Here is a 23,067-nt window from a genome sequence, read left to right as displayed (position 1 = left end):
ATCTTCTTCAAATGTTCCCACGATGTTTACAATGGTAACTTTTCAGTATTTTTCAAACATTTAAAAAAGCAAGACCTTCTACAAACAGTAGTTGTGTCAGATGTATATTAAATGAGGTCAGATAATTAAATTCAAAAAAGAATTTATAAATATTTCAGATAAGAAAATTTAAATTACAAAAGCAGAGTTTGTAGTAATTAAACTGAATTATAATTTAAAATGGCCAAAATGTATCTACATGGTTTGATCTAATTTAAAATACATTTGTAAACAATCAAATTCTCTACCCGTTCATCAAAACATCTATTTACTCATCAATTTAAAAAACATATTCAGTAAGAAACCACCTGTATCACTTCTGGTGCTGTAAATTTAAACAATCCTTATTCTGTCCTATTGATGGAAATGCCGCAAAATCATATTCCAGGCTAGAAAACAGCATAAGAAAGCATTAATTTTAAAAACCCAGAGAATTCCAATTATTTCAACACATTCATTTTTTTTTTTTGCATTCTCAAAATACACAATCCAGCTTCAAAGTCTTTCGAACTAAACGTAAACACTAGAAAACTCATTGTTGAAATATGTGCAGAATAAGGAACTCTGCACTAATATAGTGCATAATGATGAAGTGTCAAATTTGTCATTTACATTGAATGTCACATTTTCCGTAGGATTGTCATGCTTTTTTTTAAAGTAAATGTTATTAAAAAAATCGTAATTTTTTATTCCTATTGTCAAACAGGAAGAGATGCATTTTCACAAGAAAAAATTTGGAAATTTTTTCACAAGATCTAAAGGTCTTTGACTCAATTTTTTAAATAAACCAGAGGCAAAATTCCACATTTGCAATATTTATATTCTGTCCAGTATATTACATGTCAAGAGATTCCTCAAAAAACTGAGGAATCTGAAAGTTATAAAAGAGTAAGCAGTTAAGGCAGTTGAAGTATACATTTGGATTTCTTTTATGTTACATGTCCATGTCTCCATCATATGCGAAGGTCAGAGGCTTCTGTTGTGGAGGAGTACTTTGATGCTGTTTTGTTTTTTTGCTGAAAGAAAAATGAAAACATGCTTCAGAAATCAAAAATGTGAATTGAGATATCATTTGAAACCCTACAAATATATAAAACTTTATGCACTAGCTATTTCCATTCGCAAATTACATGACACCTAACATACACTGGATACATTTAAGAAAACAAGTTATAAGACTGTTTCTGCACTTACTGAAATAAGATTCCTACTGAGTTCAATAGAATTATCACCTGAGTAAAGAGTGCAGGCTAAGGTGCTATTTGAAATGTAGATCATTTTTATTCTTAATCTGTACACAAGGCAAAAAACAATAAAGAGCAACTACACCTCACAGAAAAACGGAAACAGGTCAATTTAGAAACAATTCTGCCTGTATCTCAAAAATCCTCATTTCTTTTTCCCCTTTTTATTGCAAAAAGGTAGAAATATTTGTTACACAGAACTTTATAAACTCCTCATTTCCTAAGGGATGATATAAAATTATATTCGTGATATCATACTCCTAAACATCTCTATATACTCAACCTGTGAGGTCACAAATAATGGGTAGTTCTGACTTTGATTTAAAAAGAAAGTAGCTAGAACAAAAATTCTTAAAAAACACACAGATCCTGTTTTAATACATACACTCCTAGAGTAAAAAAAGCAGAACAAGAGAAATATACATGGGCTAGGTCAGGGGTCGGCAACATTTGGCACGCGGCTCGCCAGGGTAAGCACCCTAGCGGGCCGGGCCAGTTTATTTACCTGCTGACGTGGCAGGTTCAGCCGATCGCGGCCCCCACTGGCCACGGTTCACCGTCCCGGGCCAATGGGGGCGGCGGGAAGCCGCGGCCAGCACATCCCTCGGCCCGCGCCGCTTCCCGCCGCCCCCATTGGCCCGGGACGGCGAACCACGGCCAGTGGGGGCCACGATCGGCCGAACCTGCCACATCAGCAGGTAAATAAACTGGCCCAGCCCGCTAGGGTGCTTACCCTGGCGAGCCGCGTGCTGAATGTTGCTGACCCCTGGGCTAGATTTTGGACACAGCAGAATGGTCAAGCTGTCAGGGAGACAGTTATGGCTGCCTGATTCTCTACCCCAATGTGATGCAGCTTAGAGCAGCTTTTTGCAGAATTTGCATTATTCTAACACCTGGGCCAAAGTAATGAGCCAAATTTATATCCGCTTTAATTCAGTTACATCATTGTGACACTGATGCATTTGACTGTCATGCATTTCAAATGACGTAAATAAAAACAAACAAAACACTTGAGTACTTACCAAACAAGATACGATGTAAAAATCAGGAAAAGTATGATGAGAAAACCACCAGCTGATACTCCATACACCCAAATCTTAAGTCTACCATCTATTTTAAAATACATTGGGGTGGGGGAGGGGACAGGAGACAGAATACAAATCACATTTATTAAGCTTTATTTTACTAATACTTCTAATTCTTACCAGTCTATATACAAAGAGAATGCATAATGTCTTAACATAAGAATAAAATTAAGATTACTGACTGGAAACTGGTGCTAGGAGCTAACTAGAGCTGGTTGGAAATTTTGTGGAGAACTCTTTTCTGATTTAAAAAAAATGTTTTCTGCAAAATCAAAATTTTCTGTAAGAAAAATTTAATTTTGCTGATTTTTTTCATTTTCTTTATGGAAAAATAAAAATGAAGGTCATCCCACATAGAAACAGTCTCCCCTCTTCCTGGCCTGCTGTGGTATATCACAGGAGTCAGATGACCACAGTGCATCCTGGGAAAAGTAGTCAAGGTGGGGAGTCCAGTCCATAGAAGATAATGGGGAAAAAAGGCAATCTAACTACAACTTTCATGAGGCACAGGGGCAGTTCAGGTGGACACAGTTCAATATTGAGCTGGCCCAAAGAGAAATGTTTTAATTTGAGAATGCTGAAACATTTCCTTTTGATTAACCAAACTGACGATTCTGAATCAAAATATTTTGTTCTGAAAAACATTTCAGGATTTTGCTGTTTGGTATAAATTCCAGATGATGTCAACAAATGTCAACATATTGGATTTTCCCATGATATAGACATTATGAATTTCATTAAGCTCTAGAGCCAATGTATTCCTTGCAAGATGTCCAGATACCATGGCAATGGCTGATTCATGATACCCTCTCACCCTCCCTCCTGTTTTTTTTAAATTTTTAAAAAACAGTCTATGAGACAGGCATACTTTCCGGGAAATGCACACGAGCTAGTGGGAATAACAGAACAGAGACTGTACAAAACTCGATCTCATGTAAGAGTTGAACCATCACACAGGTGTAGCCAATTATTGTCTTTTCAATATGAATGATGAGATTTTTTCAAATATTACTGTTTTTTTAATTAGTTTCTTGAGGGAAGTGCAATTTACTGGTACTACACTTTCCAGTGCTACCAACACTTTGCTGGCCTGGGTTTTCAGTGGTGGTACAATGGGTCTTCAGTGCTCCCTTGGTATCATAGATGTTCTATAACGAACTTGGGGGAGTTACAAGAGGCAGAGGAATGCAGCCTCCAAAAACCATAAAACACCAAGAAAAGAGGCTCTGATCTTATGGGAAAGCTGTACCTCTGTGCTACACTTGAGGTATCTCTTCCCTGCATCATGATTCCTTAGTCAATGACCCTCAACAGTTGCATTCTATCTCCCTCTATGGGAAGGGCTCATCATGGAGTGTCTGCTGACTTTGCTGCTGATATTTCTAATGGGTTAGGAGAGAAGCATGCTGCACCTCTCAACCTGAGCACAGATAGCTAGAAACCAGAGACCATTTGTTTCTTTCTGCTCTCCTTTGCTGGTATAAATGCAGGGAGCATCCAGCCTTACATTTTAAACAATATTATTTAAATTACATCTTGACTTGAGGAATGTCTCTGTACCTGCACTCTGGCTTCATAGAATGTAGTTTAATAGTAATTAGATAAATAATTATTATTTGGTCCACAACTAGTTCTGCATGGTCATGAAAAACATCTTAGGGGACAAAAATGTCAGACTCACCAAGTTGTTATGAAATGTAATTTTACGTATAGTTACAAATGTAACAAGCAAGTGAACTCAAAAATCAACTGTCAAACTTTAGAGAAAGGCACACATACCACTGTTGTTGTATTGCCTCTCTTTCTGGATCATGCTCTGTTCTAAAAACCATTGACTGTACTATTAGCTGAGATATAGTAAATACAAAGATCAATTATTGTATGCAAACCAAATAAGTTAATGTAACATTAAAGTTGATCTGAAGTCTCACAGATCAAGACACTCAAGCAGCCTTAACTCTGTCCCGCATAATATTACGTTTCCCGATGTTGTGTGATCATCACAGACTAATTTGCAAACACAAGAAATACAATACAATACAATACAATACAAAGAAACAGTCATTTTGTGTATTATAGAGTTAATCTCCTTATGGGGAACTTAACTTGTATGCCTGAGACTTCAGTCTATCAAAATGTCCATCTTGATGTTTCCTCACTATTGTTTTTTGCATATAATTACTCTTATAAATATTGTTTCAAAATGGGGGGAAAAGTAAAATAAAAATTTAAAAACGTTTGCAGTGGTGAAGAAAAGATCAACCAAAGCTAGAAGAGCAACCCAGTGTGTTTGTTTCTGTAGACTCCGTATTTTCTGAAGTTCTCCCATTGAAGAATTTTGCCAACCAAACCTAGTTGTTATCGTTGTGCTGTTCCCCAGAATTGTTGGTTAGGTTACTCAATAAAGAATAACATCCAACTTGGTAATCAGATACTATACCCATGGGTCAAATCCACCTCCTATTGAAGTAAATAGGAAGTCTGCCCTCTATTTAAATAAGTACTAACTCAAGATATCACGTCAGTGCACAAATGCTAATTTCTGGCCAGACTGTGATACCCTAATTCACAGCTATTATAGCACCTTAACTCCACAATGGGACTACTCAAAGAACAAATTGCTACTCATTCTAAAGGTATCACAACCTAATACATAATCTCTTTCTTCTGGTTAAACCCTTTTTAACTAAATCCAGGTTGTCTCTGTATTCATTAGCCTATTTTTTTTCACATCCTTTCAAAACATGACAACACATGATTAATCAAACCTGTCTCCAGTCATGAAACCTGTAAGAAATCTTCTGCTTTAGAAATGCTAATGATGCAAGGTGTCTTTCCCTGGTACCAAGCACAACATTTGTAGAACATCACTATTTAGTAGCCAGATGTGATTCCAAGTAACTCCAAGAATTCCATATGGGGGTGCTTTTTCCAAACATTATTGCTTCATTCAGTCTCTATTATATTTCAGCATAATAAATTATGATTATGCTGGATATGGCAGCGAAGGAATAAAAGAAGAGATACAAACTAGCATACTAGTCTCACAATTTAAACTCTCCTACACAATCCTTGGTTTTAAGATTTACAAAGTATTACTTCTATAGAGAAACATGTATTCTTTCTATTCAATTTTTTTTTACCTGGATTAAAAGGCTGAATAGACCATCCTTTGAAAATGTCATGCATTTTTGAGTTGACAGGTTTATTCTTTCCAGCACTGGTTTTAACATCAGCTTTCTTATCTTCCAAACCTGGTACCTTCATGCAGTAATCCAGGAAACCATTTGATCTCATTATTTCTGTGTATCCTCTCTCACAACTGCAGACTCCACTCTAAGCAACAAATATTTATTTAGTATTAAACCACATAGTACATTCTACTGAGCATGTCAAGAAAATTTGTGATATTTTTCTGATCCCCCACCCAAGTATTCTGTGACTTGCTTATATTTATATTCTCAGAAATGTCTCACGCTATGCACACAGACAGTGAAAGGCCCAAGTACACCGTATATTTTCCCAATCATAATAATAAAGCAAAATATTTTATTAATTTCAACAGCAGCCAAACTAGAATGTCAGCGCTAGATAAAAGGAAAACCCACAGAGACAGGGCTTACAATATACAATGGATGAGACCAAAGATACCACATGAAATCCAGTGAAGTCAATGGAAGGTTTGCTGTTGACTTCACTGAGCCCAGGATTTCACCCATTGAGCCTGCTTACAGAACTGTGTAACCAACCGTAGCTACACATTCTGAGACAAAAAGAGAGCTTGTTAATATGTGGTTATGGCTGAGAAACTATCACTAACTTAAAGGAAAACAACAACAACATGGGAACCCTTTCAAAGAGCAATGTTTGAAGTTAGACACCTAGGGCTTGATTCAAAGCCCACCGAACCTGCTACTCCTGTTGACATTGGTAGGTGTTGCAGATGCCCAGCATCTTTGTAAATCATGCCACTTTAGGTGTCTAAGACACCCAGGTTTGAAAATGCTGCTGTTTGTTTATTAGAGACAAGGTGGGTGAGGTAATAGCTTTTATTGGACCAACTTCTGTTGGTGAGAGAGAAATGATATTACCTCACCCACATTGTCTCTCTAATATTCTGGGACCAACACAGCTCTTTGCTTATGTCAGTCTAGGTCATGGCCATTAGGCATACCCCAGAGTAAGGGATGGCATGGAGTCGAACCTCTCCAGGGCAAACATCCAACCTCAGGGTGCCTTGCAGAGCCCCCAGAGGGCAGGGGGATGTGCCTACTACACCACCTCTCTAGGGTTAGTTGTTTGCTTCTCTGTGCACCAGCCTGACTCTGTAAGCTTGGGGATGTGTCACTGCCTCCTCCTGGCTCTCTCTGTCCCCACCCAGGGAGTAGAAAGGGAGCAGTCTCTGAGCTCCCATCTTTAAAGAAGTTCCAGACCTCTCATATCTATAGTCAACAGCTCAGATAGAGCTCTTAATTAAAAAGCAAACCAAAAATGTAACACTATCAACCCAGCTCAGATTTGTGCAAGTCACCTTTTCCTCTTAGGATCTAAATTCCAAACATAAATTCCCAGAATCATCTCTAGGTGGTGTCATGTACACACCATTGTTAGAGGGGTTAGAAAGCTTCTAAGATGTTCAAGATAAGATAATTCCTAAAATGTCTTCTGCAGCAGCTGCTTACCTGGGTGCAGTAGGTGAATGGTTTTTTGCACTTTGGATTGCAGTGTCTGGTTTCAGCAGGCTGGGTGTGAACAGAACAACCTCCTGTAAAAGAAATTCTCATCACCACGTACTTTCAAGAATACATTTTATAATGTTTTGACAAAGATTAATGCTCATCTTGCTGGGGTTGAATAGCATTTTTTTTGCTTGTTTTTAAATTTATTTATATGCTTTTCTATGGAGCTTCATCATCATAGTAGCTCTGTATGACTCATTAGTTAAGTTAGCTTCACAAGGCAGGGAATTTTTATCCATTTTACTGATGGGGAAAAGGGGTAGAGAGAGATTAAATGACTTTCCCGAGGCCACAGAGGAAGTCTGGAAGATTTCCGGCATCTCACACTGGTGTCTAATCCTCATGCCCACTACTCCTTGTACTGCTGGAAGCTTTGATGTGAATATGGAAAATGTGAACATAAGAACGGCCATACTGGGTCAGACCAAAGGTCCATCTAGCCCAGTATCCTGACTTCCGACAGTGGCCAATGCCAGGTGCCCCAGAGGGAATGAACAGAACAGGTAATCATCAAGTGATCCATTCCCTGTCGCTCATTCCCAGCTGATGGCAAACAGAGGCTAGGGATACCCATCCCTGCCCATCCTGGCTAATAGCTATTGCTGGACCTATCCTCCATGAGTTTATCTAGTTCTTTTTTGAACCCTGTTATAGAACAAGTTCCTTTAACTACTTTGCTATCCTTGCAGCTAATGTTTGTTATATAACATTTTTTAAACAATCATTATACATAGGAGTGGGGTGGGAAGATTTCTATTTTCATATCTACCTATTTCCTCATGTATATAACCAGAAAGAGACCCTAGGGACTTGCAAACCACGTGGACCCACTGGTGGGCAAGGCACTGGGCCTGGAAGTGCTGACCATATAGTATGCTTTTCTATTGATAGAGGTGGAGGGGCGAGTGGATGAAGCTTCCCTTCCTGGTGCACAGAAGGGAAGAAGAATTGCAGAATCTGCAAGCACCCATGTGGTTTCTCCTTCTTTCTCTAAAATTATGTAACACTCACACTGATAACGGATATACAGACTGGCCCACTCAGGCCTTTTTAGTGAGTTGATACTTGTATTTGAATCACCAACAAAACCCGGGCATAAATTGGCCAATCATCTCATTTACATCCTATTTGTTACAATGCTCTGATATGAAGTTGGTGAATTCATATCTGTGTTTCCTAGCTAAATTCAAACACAAATATGTCATTATTAAAAGGACCTAATCAGACAATCCAAACTGGACTTTGGGAAATCTATGTCCAAAATCAGCTAACAATGGTTTTTATTTCTTTCAAGTTTCACATAATTTTAAAAACTCTTTACATTTCCCTCCCATGCTAACCCTAATCATTCTCAGCTAAGCTTCCACACTGTGTCCCATGCTTTGTAGACATACCTGTGACATTTACCCCATCTGAACGCTGGCACCAGACTGTACGTTCATTATCTCTCCAAAGGCTGGTTTTCCATGCATAGTTATAACATTTCCCTCCTACAATTTAAACAAGACAAAGCAATTAATCTTCCTATATCTATAAAAACATAAACCTGTAGTGGAATAAAGCCAAGGGCAGTAGCTTCAATACCTGAACAAGGCCGTGTCTCCAAGACTTGCTCAGGACAGCTGTCTTGGTTTTCAAAAGACTGAATGATAAATGTTCTTGATCGAGACTGGCGACCAGTGGTCTCAAAGCTCCTGCCATCAATACACGTTAGCTCACATGAGCTCCACTCTGACCATCCTGTCAAATGGCAATCACCTACACGTCAAAAGAATAAAACACTGTTATCCGAAGGAGACAGCCTCAAAGGATAGTTTAAACATACAGCTAGTCTTTTGGAAGTAATGCCAATTATAACCCACTAGCATGGCTTCTTCTGTTATTTTTGTATCATATTTTATCTCTGCAAAATAACGGAAAACCTCTTTCAAAAGATCTAAAACCATCAATTTGAACACACAGCTAATCTGTAGAATCACAAATTCTTATTACTGTCACCTTCATTTTCTCTCCCCCATGCCCTCCAATTCCTTGGCAGAAAGTCTGCTGTGTCTTGTCTTGGATTACATTAGAAGTTCTTTGTGGGCTGTATCTTCCTCTGTACTTGTATTAGAACAATGGGGCCCTGAGACTGACTGAAGGATGTTACCACAATGTAAATAATTAATAGTGGTTTGATTTATGATACTAGTTGTGACTGTTAAAACTAGAGAGGGATCCCTGCCCCTCAGAGCTTACCACACAATCTCAAGTATCAGAGGGGTAGCCGTGTTAGTCTGAATCTGTAAAAAGCAACAGAGGGTCCTGTGGCACTTTTAAGACTAACAGACGTATTGGAGCATAAGCTTTCGTGGGTGAATGCCCACTTCATCAGACGCAAGTAATGGAAATTTCCAGAGGCAGGTATAAATCAGTATGGAGATAACGAGGTTAGTTCAATCAGGGAGGGTGAGGTGCTCTGCTAGCAGTTGAGGTGTGAACACCAAGGGAGGAGAAACTGCTTCTGTAGTTGGATAGCCATTCACAGTCTTTGTTTAATCCTGATCTGATGGTGTCAAATTTGCAAATGAACTGGAGCTCAGCAGTTTCTCTTTGGAGTCTGGTCCTGAAGTTTTTTTGCTGTAAGATGGCTACCTTAACATCTGCTATTGTGCGGCCAGGAAGGTTGAAGTGTTCTCCTACAGGTTTTTGTATATTGCCATTCCTGATATCTGACTTGTGTCCATTTATCCTCTTGCGTAGTGACTGTCCAGTTTGGCCAATGTACATAGCAGAGGCGCATTGCTGGCACATGATGGCATATATAACATTGGTGGACGTGCAGGTGAATGAGCCGGTGAAGTTGTAGCTGATCTGGTTAGGTCCTGTGATGGTGTTGCTGGTGTAGATATGTGGGCAGAGTTGGCATCGAGGTTTGTTGCATGGGTTGGTTCCTGAGTTAGAGTTGTTATGGTGTGGTGCGTGGTTGCTGGTGAGAATATGCTTAAGGTTGTCTGGTTGTCTGTGGGCGAGGACTGGCCTGCCTCCCAAAGGTCTGTGAAAGTGAGGGATCATTGTCCAGATGTGTACCCAGAAGCCTCCTGCTACAAGACAGGCCCAAAAAAGAAACCAACAGAACTCCAATGGCCATCACCTACAGTCCTCAGCTTAAACCTCTCCAACGCATCATCAGTGATCTACAACCCATCCTGGACAATGATCCCTCACTTTCACAGACCTTGGGAGGCAGGCCAGTCCTCACCCACAGACAACCCGCCAACTTTAAGCATATTCTCACCAGCAACCACGCACCGCACCATAACAACTCTAACTCAGGAACCCTTGGTGTTCACACCTCAACTGCTAGCAGAGCACCTCACCCTCCCTGACTGAACTAACCTCGTTATCTCCATACTGATTTATACTTGCCTCTGGAAATTTCCATTACTTGCGTCTGATGAAGTGGGCATTCACCTACGAAAGCTTATGCTCCAATACTTCTGTTAGTCTTAAAGGTGCCACAGGACCCTCTGTTGCTTCACACAATCTCAGAAGAACTTACCTGGGCAAGGCACAGAACATAGTAATTGTAGTGCATTGTCTTTTGATGGCAGCTCTCCACACAATGCATTTTCTACTTGCTTGGATGGAACAGACATAGAGGCATCATGAACCATACACGTGAGGTTACGGATGTGGAATCCTTCACCGCATTGTCCCCCCTTTGAGAGATAACAATCACATGTTGCTAACTTAAACAATAATCAAATAATTAATAATAATAAGTGAATTTATATAGAACTTTCACCTGGAAGGATTTAAAAGTGCTTTACAGACTCTGGTCTCAATCCACAAAGGTATTAGGTGCCTAAACCCACACTTAAGCACCTAAATCTGGGGTTTAGGTACATAAATCCCGGTTTTAGGCTCCACTGTGATCCATAAAACTTCTGCCAAACCATATAGGTGCCCAAACTCACTTAGCACCCAAGTTTTCAAGGTGAAAGGTCCCTCAGCACCTAAGTTTCTGCCTCTGGGCATGCACACTGCTGCCTCACTCTAGACCATCTCCCGGATCAGGTCCCATTCCAAACCTGGAGAGTGGTGGTGGTACCACTGCCCACCTTATGCCTTTCAGCCCAGTGGTAAGAGCGCTCACTTGGGATATTTTGATATTTTCAATTCCTTTCTCAGGCAGAGGGTGGGGAAGGATTCAAACAGGCATCTCCCACCTCCCAGAAGAGTGTTCTAACCACTGAGCTATGGGTTGAAGTTGTTCCACAGTTCCACAGTGGATGAATAAAGACATAGTGATGGGAGCTGGGGGACTGGACCCTAGGTCTCTCACCTCCCCGCTGAGTGCCTTAACCACCGGCTTCAGAGTCATCTCTCTCTCTCACTCCCCTCCCCCCCACACACACTATTTGAGTATTTATCCATACTGGAGCAGTCACTGGGCCTGAGAGAGAGTGAGACTGATTCTGTAGCCTGGTGGTTATGGCACCCACCTGTGAGATGGAAAACCCAGGGTCCAGTGCCCAGCTCCAGTCACTCTTTATCCAGAGTGGAAGAACTTCAACATAAGAGATTGAGGGAGCCCACATCAGACTATCCCATAGCTCAGTGGTTAGAGCACTCTTCTGCTAAGTGGGAGAGACCCGTTAAAATCCTTACCCACCTCTGGCAGAGGCGGGAGTTGAACCTGGGTCGCCCATGTCCCACGTGAGTGCACTAATCACAGGCTATGGGATAGTCTGGCTAAAAGTTATAAGCTGGGCAGCAGCGGCAGCAGCACCACCTCCTCCTCCAGTCGTTTTGTGTGGAGCAAGGCATGCACCTAACTCATTCTCACAAGAAATGCCTTTGGCAGCTTTGCTGCCTGACTGCAGGAGAAGGGTTCCTGTTCGTGGATCTCTAGCAGAGGTAGGTGACTTCTTGCAGCCTGGTCTTAGGCACCTCTCTCTGAGAGTAAGGCACAGTTTAGGTCACACCCCCTCATCGACAACTCCCATTGGCTAGCTTAGATGGCACCACGCCTGGCGTGCTGGCTTTTGTGGATCACATTTCTTAGGTGACTCTCTCTCCTGATTCATTGCATAGGTTGTCTAGGTGCCTAACACAGGTATTGCAGATTGCAGTGTTGTTCCTGTGATTTTCTAGGTGCCCAAAAATCAGGCGCTGTGAAGTGACGCTGAGCATTGCAATGCCTAAGACCCTCTGTGGATCCAGGCCTATGTAACTAGATTGTGCCCACCTCCTCTGCAGGTGTGCAATGTTGGGGGGAGGGTAAACCTCCTTCTTGCACTTTTATGAAACAGCTGTGATTGGGCAGGCGGGAAGTACCAGGTTCCTTCCCACATGCACTGATCAGCAGACTTGGCAGGACTATAAGAGGAGATGTGCTGCATGCTAGAAGGGGCGTACCAGTGCACTTGCCTCCCCTGTGCACCAGGAGGATGCAGGAGGATTTCTGAGTTGAAGAACTAAGGAAGAAAACTGTCAGGAGCTTCTCAGGGTCAGGCATGGGGATGGTGGTAGGTACAGCTCCACACTGCCCTATCGGGGACTGGGCCTCAGTGACATGATCGAGCATGACATATACAGAAATTACTTTAGCCAGCACTAAAATGTAATCATCTCTAGGGTAGAATTGGCCATAACTGTTAAATAGCTGCATAATTCTCTAAACAGTTTGGACAAGGAAGTAAAGAAGAGTACAATACCCCAGTGACTCTGCAGGAGGAATTCAAATTCACAGAGCACAATGACTGGAACGGGCTTTTGATCATCTGGATAATCAGTAAGTGTGAATTCATAGAGCTTTAGAAAATATTTTCATGATATTCAGACCTTCCCAATCAGCACTGGAAACTGAAATCCTCAGTTTCTCCACAGAATGGATACGTCATGGGTGGAAGGAATGTAGGCTTCCATACATTCCCCTGACAATATCCCCTCAACTCTGATCCTAATGATTAAAAGAGAGTCAGTCTTTATAACAATAAAATCCTTGAACTCTTCAATGAGACTGCAGAGAATGGTGTCAACAAAATGACAATCACATCTTGAAGGATGCTATAGGGAGGAGGGAAGATATGACTGTTGTAGGTGATGGGGTTTGTTGTCCACTCTTTAAAGATGTGGACTTGTAATGATGTTATATTTATTATATATGTGCAACTTGAGCTTTACGGAAATGAGCATTTTATAAAACTCCTTAAGTAAAAACTCTGCTTTTATTGGGCTACTCTGGGAAGTACTACTCTGGATCACGTGGCAGTAGATTCTTTGAAAATAATGGACCTCATTCACAGACCTAAAGGCCTACCTACCAAGTATATTTATTCAGCACTGGGCTTGGTAGCAGGAATCTCAAGACTGGCTTTCCCATATTCATGCAGTACCTTTCTCATTTTCTCTGCACCTCCTCATTGACATGTAATGAAATATAAGTGAGGGTATAACGAGTTGGATTTAAAGCAGTTGGTAATCAAGTGTCTAAGAGAAGTATTAGTGCAGATTTACTGTATGCAGCTAGACATTAAGTTTTCAACATTGTGTTTCAATCTAGTCTGTATGTAACTTACTATTCTAAATTGCTATTTCACTGCAGAAGCCTCTGTTGCAGACTTGGATTAATGGTGCATGAATAGCTCATCCAGGTGCCAAACTGGGTTGGAGTTCTTAGAAATTACTGGTTGAGACAGAATATGATGTGGAAGGAACTCTAGCCAGACAGGGTCTAATCAAACTACAGTATATTTCAAACTTAGAAGAAAAGCACAAGGAAATGACTAATCGGTATTGTAGAGGACTAAAATGACATGAAAAGACACTTATTCTAGCTGACAATAATACCTACCTCTAATACAGTGCTGTCCACTATAAAGTCAACCTTTTGTCAACACAGTTACTACACTGTGATACATCAGTGATATCTTTGGATATCCCTGTACTTGGAATAGGAAATAGCTACTGTATCTCAGATATTATGCTTTGGTAAATGTTTACCCTTTAATGGTGACCTCTGTTTATTATTTAAGACTGGCTTTACAAACAACCAAACCTAACAACTTCCTTGCGTGGCAGGGATCATCATACTTTTTGAAAATGGAAAGTCATGATGCCATTTACAGAGGACAGGGGAAGCCTGCTTTTTTACTATATGTGGTGCATAAATAACGCAGGATAAAAATACTGGTCCCTATTTGCTTCGTAAAATTATGTAGGACTCAGTCCTAAAGTTCCAACCATCCAGTAGAGTTCAGTGGGAATTTGCTAGAGTAAGGATATCAATAATCAGCCCAAATTGAATAACAGGTGATAAACAGAGGAAGATCCCTGAGGAGGTTATTGGACATACATAGCTCCCAAGAGTAAGGTCTGCTTGGTAAATATTGTCTCTCCTGAGGGAAAAGAGTTGTTAATTAAGGGCAACACTTTCCCTCATCAGTGAGCACTTATTCGGGTATGCATTCTCCTTTGTGAGAAAGGGCTGCATGATCAGACTTTGAGGGCCAGATCTTTGATGGTATTAGGCACCAAATGATGCAAATAGGTGCTTAGTGGGATTTTCAAAAGTGTCTAGGCACCCAACTCCCAATTAATGAAAGTTAGGCACTTTTGCAAATCCCATTGGGAGCCTCTCCGCACCTTTAGGAGCCTAAATACCTTTGGAAATTTGGCGTTAAATGCATATAATTTAAATGATATTGAGGCCCTGGATAAATGTTTTGTTAATGTCTAACTACGTGTCTCATGTTCCTTTAGTAGCCAAATAATAAAAATTAGTAATACTTCATGTTGTTGATGTTTTTTATCCAGGTTATGATAGGCTGTCATAGAGGGAAACATTCAGATTCAGGTTTAATTTTCTGCCATTTATGTACCTTATTGCTTTAGGACTGGTAACATTCACTGCTTCTAAAAGGTTTTCCATCTCTTTGAAGGCTGCAGGTTTGCTCCTTGCACAACTGGAAGTGGCCAGTGATGCATGCAGATTCATGGACAGTGGTAGTCAGGGCTTGACTTGCACTGAAACACTGCACTGCCTTTGGGAGCTGGAAGGGCATTCCGGTACTATCACTACCAGACGTGCATTCCATCATATCTTTTTTAGGACACAAGGGCTGACAGTAATACCTCTCTCTGGATTAAATAGTGTGAAAATCTGCAATGCAGGGCATCTGGTGGGCCAGGCTCTACTTCTAAGCATGCAAACAGCTCTACTCATTCACACCAAACAACTAATTTAGGATTAAAATGGTTAATATTCTAAGACTGCAAAATATTTTCCAGGTATCCTATAATACAGAAAAGATAAATATTGTAGACTACTCATAATTAAGATTATTGTTTATTTAACCATATCAGGCTATTCACAACAGATTTTTCTGGTGTCATTTTAGTCAAAGTCAATTCAACAGAACATCTGTGAAAAACAAGATTTTTGATACGTTGGAAGGTGAATTTAGGATTCATTCCCTGAAAAAAATTGGAAGTAAATTGCCTTACATTTATATAACATGCGTCCTCCTTAAGAGCTTTGCTAAAATACATTGAAAAGGAACCACTCCTCCTTCCCCCCGCCCCCGTTGAAGTGCAGCCACCTCTGACAGCCATTTAATAGAGCACAGAAAGACAACACAATAGTTTAGGAAGGAAAGAAGAATACTGTATCCTACTGAAAGTGCAGGGTGAAATCTGGGGTAGACAGGATGTAATTATTTTATCTCAGCTGAAATTTGGCCAGGCCCCAGATTTAACATGCTTCTATTCTGCAAAAGCTGCCGTCAACTTAATAATCTTAGCAATATGTCAGGGTGTCGATTCAGTACCTAACTCAGAGAGAAGTGTCCACTCCCTTATCACCAGCACTATTTCATACAATTAAAGGCCTCCCATCTAGTACTCATCAGAACTAACCTTGTTTACTTGGAGAAGATAAGATCCCAGGGTGTTAGGGCTACATAAATATTACATTTACATACATGGGTCACATTCTCAGTTGTACCTGGTTTGTATTTAGCAGAACTGAAAACAGCAGGAGGAAGGGGTGGCCCTAAGTCATCTTGCTGCTTCCCTGATTGTGGGCCGGCCAAGGGTCAAAACGGTTCCAGCTACAATTTACAGTGGGCTAAGGCTGCTCTAGATTATACCAGCTGCAGCAGTCATCACAGGCACACTTGCTGCATCCTCTCTGCCCTCTCCAGGAGAAATGTGGGAGCAGAAGATGGCACAAAGCCTGCTACATCATGATAAGGGTAGATCAGAAGAAAGGCCAGGGGATCTGCACTTACACACACATCTAATGGCCCCAACTCTTTGTCCCATAGCGTGGAACAGCAGCCATGGTGAGATCTGCACTGAGGTCATGTGCCCTGGGTGAAGGGAGTGGATTTCCTCTCGGCATTTCACCCATACTTCTTCCTCATAGAGGACAGTTAGTACGGGTTAATGGAGGTGAAGCAAATTTCACCCTGTAGGAGTAACTTCAGTGTAGAAAATTCACATCAATTTAATTACAAATTAATTCACATCAATTACTAAGGAGAGGGGGGGAAAGTGTAAAATAAATCAATGCAAGCACAAAGCAACGTGAAGATAGTGAGAAAATGCAGATTCCCAAAGCAAGGGGGGTATGTGTGCTATGCAATTTAAGAGTCTTTTACATTTGCAGGCCATTTTGATAACTCCACTAAGAAGAATATAGTAATCAACATGCCACAGAATAACTTTAAATTGAAGTGTTTAAGACATTATAGATGTCTAGGGACATCAGTTATTCTCAGGGTCATTGTTATTACTACTTCCAAAATAAAACACTTCCAAAATCTGCTACATACATTTTCTTGCTAGCATTGCTGTAAGTAATTAAATAATGGTTTGCTAGAGCTGCACTCCAGGAAGAGTTGGTGGAACTCACATCAGTACTGATATATGTGTACACTACTACGACTTGCACTGTTACAATTAGTTTCTAAAGGTGTGACTTCAGTACAGCCTGTAAGTACCTACATGGGGAACACATATTTGAGAATGGGCTCTTCAATCTAGCAGAGAAAGATATAACGTGGTCCAATGGCTGGAAGATGAAGCTAGATACATTCAGACTGGAAATAAGGTGCAAGTCGGTAACAGTGAGGGTAATTAGCCATTGGAACAATTTACCAAGGATCGTGATGGATTCTCCATCATTGGCAATTTTTAAAACAAGATTGGATGTTTATCTAAAATATATGTTCAAAGGAGTTATTTTGGGGAAGTTCTATGGCCTGTGTTATACAGCAGGTCAGACTAGATGATCACAATGGTCCCTTCAGTCCTTGGAATCTATGACTCTAATGGCTGGATAAATCACAATAGTTCTACTCATGATGAACTCACTTTGTTTTAAAGTGGATGTTAGCATGGTCTTAATGGCAGCAAAAATACTTAGATCTCTGAAAAGCTATTTAAATTAATTGTGTCACCTAATTGTGCCATTTGTCATTGATGAAATGAGTTTCTACGAGCATCACCCGAGAAACGCCTCATAAGCATAACAACAAGACATACCTCTACTTTGCATGGTGACCACGCCCCGAGAATCCAAGTGTAGCATGGCTTTACAGGACAGTTTCTGTACTGGGTGAGCTGTGTAGGGCATAGCCTTCCTTCTCCTTGTGCCTGCATAATTATGGACCGAGTACGTATCATCTGGCCTAAACAAATAGAAAAGATACCAGTACGTAGGATGTGTACTAGAAACGGAGAATTTACCGTAAATGGAAAGGTTTCCAATATTATAGCAGTGTTCTAGTGAGTGGCGAATAATGAAGCAGAGTACAATGCCGGGTAGTAGAGATACTTTGAGTAACATAAAAAGGGGAGAGCTTAGAAAGCTCTGGTGCTCAAGCCACATGTAGCTCCTTTCATGTGATTCCTGCAGGGTACTTGTGTTTGACTGCTATTCCGTTCATTCTGCTGGGCTACCAGATCGTTATCCCAGAAGAGAGCCATTTTACAACAGAATGGGAGTGTTAGAAAAAATAGGGAATGAACTCATAACACGATAATATTGTATCGCTGGGTGAGAACACTGCACCGAAAGGCAATATTACCACATGCCAATGCAATAGTGGGCTGAACGTGAGGCAGTGGGGCCTAGCAGAAAGAGAACTGAACTGGGACTCAGAAGACCTGGATTCTATCCCTGGCTCTGCCATTGACCTCGCACAAGTCTCTGTGCCTCACTTTCCCCACCTGTAAAACAGGAATAATGATGCTGACCTCCTCTGTAAAGCACTCTGAAACATGCTACATGAGAGCTAGGTATTATTATATAATTATTATTGTTACATGAGATCAACCTGTGATTTCTTTGTGGCTGTCAGTCAGATGACAGAGCAGCTTGTTAGTTAGTATTTCTTCTCTTTCTCTGTCCCAGTGTTCTTTCCCTCCTTCTTTTTCAGTCGCTTTCCTTCTCTCTCCCCCATATTCTTCTCCTCAAACCTCTTTATTCTCTCAGTTGATTTATCTTCTCTCCAGTGTCATTCTCTCTCTCTCTCTCTCTCTCTCCTGTAAGTCTCTTCCTCTCTTTTCTCTTCACCTCTTTCTCCTTCTCTAAGCCACAGTTATTTCCTCTTTTCCACATCCTCCCTTCCGTAGAATCATTCTCTCTTCCGTGCCTGTGAAGGCCAACGAAGCTGAAACATCAGCACAGCTTAAGGTTGAGATCCTGCATGAGGATCTGCTAGTCTCCTGAAGTCAATGGGACTTTGTACAGCTGCAGGGATTCACCCTAGCAGATCCTCATGCAGGACTGAGATCTCTGGTTGTACAGCAGAACCTCAGAGTTATGAACACCAGAGTTACGAACTGGCCAGTCAACCACACACACTTCATTTGAAACCAGAAGCACACATTCAGGCAGAGACCCAAAAAAAAAGAAAAAAGAAAAAAAAAAGGCAAATAGAGTACTGTACTGTGTTAAATGTACACTATTAAAAAATAAAGGGAAAGCAGCATTTTTCAGTTGTAAACTTTTGAAAACAGCTATAACGTTTTGTTCAGAGTTACAAACATTTCAGAGTTACGAACAACCTCCATTCCCAAGGTGTTCTTAACTCTGAGGTTCTACTGTATTTTCATACAAAGGTTAATTTTTGATAATGTAAGTTCTGATATAGCAATGGATTATTCCCTTCTGTGTTTGTTTTTAATGCTATTCGATACATTATATATATATATATATGTATATATTTATGGACAGAAGCCCATCATCGACTTCTTGTGACTTTTCCACTACACTTCTATAAGCAGTTGTAAGTATTTTGATTTTTCTTTAATTAAAGCCATCTGAGAGTTCCATCCCTTTCTATGAGGGCTTAATGACACTGCTGACAAACTAATATACAGTGCTGCTATGATGTTGCCTCTATATTGAGTTAATTAATAAAAATAAGGTAGAATATATAATGAATGTTTATATAGGTTTATCATTATTATTAGCTCATTTTGCACCAATAAGTTTTTTTTTATAACTATCGTGGCAAAATATTTGGAGAAAACACTCATCAAGTTGACCCTGAATATGTTTACTAAATATTCAGTGCCGTGGTTAAGTCAATCATATTACTTTAAAACATAATTTTCATATGTTTTCCAAATATATTCCTTGTGCATGTGAAACATTTAATGAAATACATGACTAAATCCTGATGTATTATTAAATATTACAAGTTACACAACTCTGATGGCAGCATCATTTTTAACATTAAACATTCCAATATGTTTTCATTGCATTTTTAACAAAGGAAATTTGATTTTTATGACCAAATTACATGCAACTTGCTGGAAAACTGCAAGCACTCTAATAGCCATTATTGTCCATAACCACTTTTACAATGTCCATTAAGATCCTATTTATTTTCAGTGAAAACTCCCTAACCCACGGAATGGAAAAGAAAAATTAGGTTACCATTTCAGAAATAAGAGAACTGAATACCATTCATTAAAATAACAGCAATCCCATTTCTTACTCCTTTCCTTTCCTTACAAAAGTCAGACTCACAGAAAATGGTTCTCTCACAAAATGTTCAATTAGAACCCTGGTTACAATTAAAGAGGGGAGGGGGAAATCCACATGCCGTGCAACTAAGTGACTTTTAAAATCATATTATGGACATAATTTCTGCCTTAGCTTTGAAGGAACTGAATCTGAGAAATAGTAAAAAAGGGTCTCCTTAAGTGATGGATTATGAAAACCTAAAATGGACGTAAGCAAGGCATGTCCAATGCTAACACTGCAAGTGAAGGAAACACTTATGGTAAGGTTCACCCATTAGGATCGCAGTACTGTAGATGTGCTCTTAAACAGAGATTGGCCAACACAAGTGCATTAAGCAAATGCCCCTGGAATCTGTGGAAGCTGAGAAATGGAGCTGGCTCCTCCTTGTAGTTATGTATACAGAGCGGCCAATTTTTAACTGTTTGTCTTACAGCCATGCTTAAAAATACAAAAAGAAATCAACCGTTGCTAAGAACTGAAGTAATAAATGTCTAGTGAGTGTGATTCCTAAAAGATGATTTTTTATTTTGCTGGCGAAAAGCAAACATCTTTAAGAGCTGCCAATGGACAACCTTGCAAAATGATTGTCTATATGTTCACAATGCTGTTCTCCTGGTGTGAGCCCTTGTATGCCATTTTTAAACCCATTTTAAGACTATTTTTGGCTGAGTTGTTATCACCTGGACCTAGGGGTTTGTAACAGAATTCCTCAAAAAAGCTTTCACCAACACCAGTATATTCAGCTATCACAGAATCAGATTTTGTGCAGTGACACAACCCCATAAATCCTTGTGGTCAAAAAGCAACTCCGAATTTCAGTGGGTTGAAGCAAGGGACTGCAGGTGGTTTGGGGTCCTGGCAGGATTATTCCCACCAGTACATTTCCTTTGTCCTCTCTAGTTTTGAAAGTATCAGGAAAGAGGGTTGCCACTAATTCTCTTGGAATTGAACATAAATTCAAGTGTCTAAAGACAAAACGATCTTTTAGCTTACAAAATTTTAATGATTAAAAACCTTTAAACTCCTGAAAAGTACTTGTAATGCTATGGACATTAATGAAGTAATTTGCTTTTATCTGTGCTGAGATTGGCATTTTTTTTGGCAAAATTAAAATTGACTGGCAATTGAAAACTTTCATTTTTAAGAACAAAAATGTCAGATAGCCTAGTCGTTGCATGAAAATGAAATATTTTCCTGATAGCTGCTTATACAAGATAGTTAGAGCTCACCAATAAACTACAAAATCACAGGATACACCTGAACTTGACCCATCTTTGCTATCTCCTTTCTCATGATGCTGTAAATAAATCATTGCAAAATAAAAGGAGTAGCTCAGTGCTGAAAGGGCATTTTCCCCTGGGACTATGCACTGAAGTGGATTCCTTAAAGCTCTGATTCTCTCTCTCTGTCTACATACACAAGTCAGGTGGTCAGTAGCAACTCAAGTGGAAGAAACACTGAAAAAGTTATTTACTTTGTAGATATCTCATTGATAGAGACTGTTATCTTTATAGGTTTGAAATGAACTTTCTCCCTGTACAATCTCTGGACTGGAAGTGGCAATGTAAAATCTCTATTGGTTCTTGTATCTTTCAGTGAACAAACTGAATTTCTCTTTCATCTGCTACGTCCTATTAAACGATCTGAAAATGCAGAGATAAAGGCTGCTGAAAACGGAAAGTGTGAAGTGCCTCTTCACTTCCCTCAAACCTGTCAAAAGTTCTGCAAGAAAAGATTGCTGGGCTTATTGTTGCTTGTTACTGCAAATTTTCATTTGGAACCATGACTATATTTTCATCACAGGAGAGCACTTTTACAATCAAAGAGCCTCCTCCCTTTCCTTGCCTTCCAACCCCACAGAGCAAAATGTGACATCGGTGGAAACCAAGATGCCTAAAATATCTGCCAAAGTTAATTCCAGACTACCTCGCCAGAAATGTTCATATCTGTTTACTGAGGCCTTGAGCTGTTGCAGACTTTTGTATTCCCTATCAAGCAAGTAGAGCAGAGCAAAGGAGTGAGAGGATGGCTTCACGTCAGTTACTATGTGGCTGAAATAGGATTATGGAGACCAGGCTAGGCAAGACAGAAGGGAAGAAGAATAAACCCATACAGCCTTGGTCCACTTAAAAAGCAGTTGCACTACCAATGACCCAGCATGCCCTGCAGTTTAAATAGCATTGTTTAAACAAACAGCTAGGTCCCCATACCCCCATCTCAGAAAAGGTTGTTTTTAGTATCTTCTTTTTCAGGCCAGCTCTATCACGCCAGGCCTTGGTTAGTTTTCTGACCCGGTAAAAAAACAGTCCTTTTTCAGCCTTATGAAAGGTTTGAGGCAAAACCACAAAGGGTTTATCTCATATTAATTTTCTTACCAAAGAGAATTGTATTTGCTGGAGTTTCCCCTCAATAAGAGTCTTTCCAATACCTTCGGTAGGCTTTGGGTCAGGACCTTAGAGCACTATCCATTAGCTATAGTATTATAAATCCGTGTACAGCAGTTCTGCAGTAAGTATGAGGACTTTCAGCATATAAAACAAAGTTAGCCCATAGCACTAAATATCAGCCGTAACAGATACTGCTGAAAGCTGTAACAGGCAAATATAATTTATTTCCATGCCTCACTAGGCTCAGCCAAGACAGAAAAGAGAGATACACTCTATTGATCATCAGTTATAAGAATTAGTATGTTCCCCTTTTGCTGCTATACACCACAGCCACACTCGAAACGACATACATGCCACATACATAAAAAATATGATTTGGTGCTGTTCATCAAACCGGAACAGAATCCAGTAGGGCACTCCTACAGTCCATTAAAATATATCACAACAGAATAATCTACTGTAAGAGATGGGCAGAATAAAAGTGTTAGCGATGTTGCTGAGTTAAGTGACATTAAACCATAAATGCATCAACAGTAAACTTTG

At 40.1% G+C, this 23,067-nt stretch overlaps 1 protein-coding gene across 1 annotated transcript in view; it reads right to left on the bottom strand.

The window, feature by feature from the left end:
• Nucleotides 1-227: 227 nt before the first annotated feature.
• THSD7B (thrombospondin type 1 domain containing 7B) overlaps nucleotides 228-23,067 on the bottom strand; it is a 506,250-nt gene continuing 483,410 nt past the window's right edge. Inside the window, exons 21-28 of the mRNA XM_026647768.1 lie at nucleotides 17,644-17,789; nucleotides 10,649-10,808; nucleotides 8,692-8,865; nucleotides 8,502-8,597; nucleotides 7,051-7,133; nucleotides 5,512-5,704; nucleotides 2,306-2,393; nucleotides 228-1,055 (exon numbers count right to left, since the gene is read on the bottom strand). Coding sequence (XP_026503553.1) covers nucleotides 974-1,055; nucleotides 2,306-2,393; nucleotides 5,512-5,704; nucleotides 7,051-7,133; nucleotides 8,502-8,597; nucleotides 8,692-8,865; nucleotides 10,649-10,808; nucleotides 17,644-17,789 — 1,022 coding nt within the window. The 3' untranslated portion in view covers nucleotides 228-973. The remainder of the gene's footprint in view (nucleotides 1,056-2,305; nucleotides 2,394-5,511; nucleotides 5,705-7,050; nucleotides 7,134-8,501; nucleotides 8,598-8,691; nucleotides 8,866-10,648; nucleotides 10,809-17,643; nucleotides 17,790-23,067) is intronic.

The sequence above is a fragment of the Terrapene carolina genome, unplaced genomic scaffold (genome assembly GCF_002925995.2).
Source record: "Terrapene carolina triunguis isolate 2854851 unplaced genomic scaffold, T_m_triunguis-2.0 Scaffold62, whole genome shotgun sequence".
In the NCBI taxonomy this organism is placed as follows: domain Eukaryota; kingdom Metazoa; phylum Chordata; order Testudines; family Emydidae; genus Terrapene; species Terrapene triunguis.
Note: the sequence above shows the minus strand (reverse complement) of the source record. Positions and strands in the feature narration are given on the sequence as shown.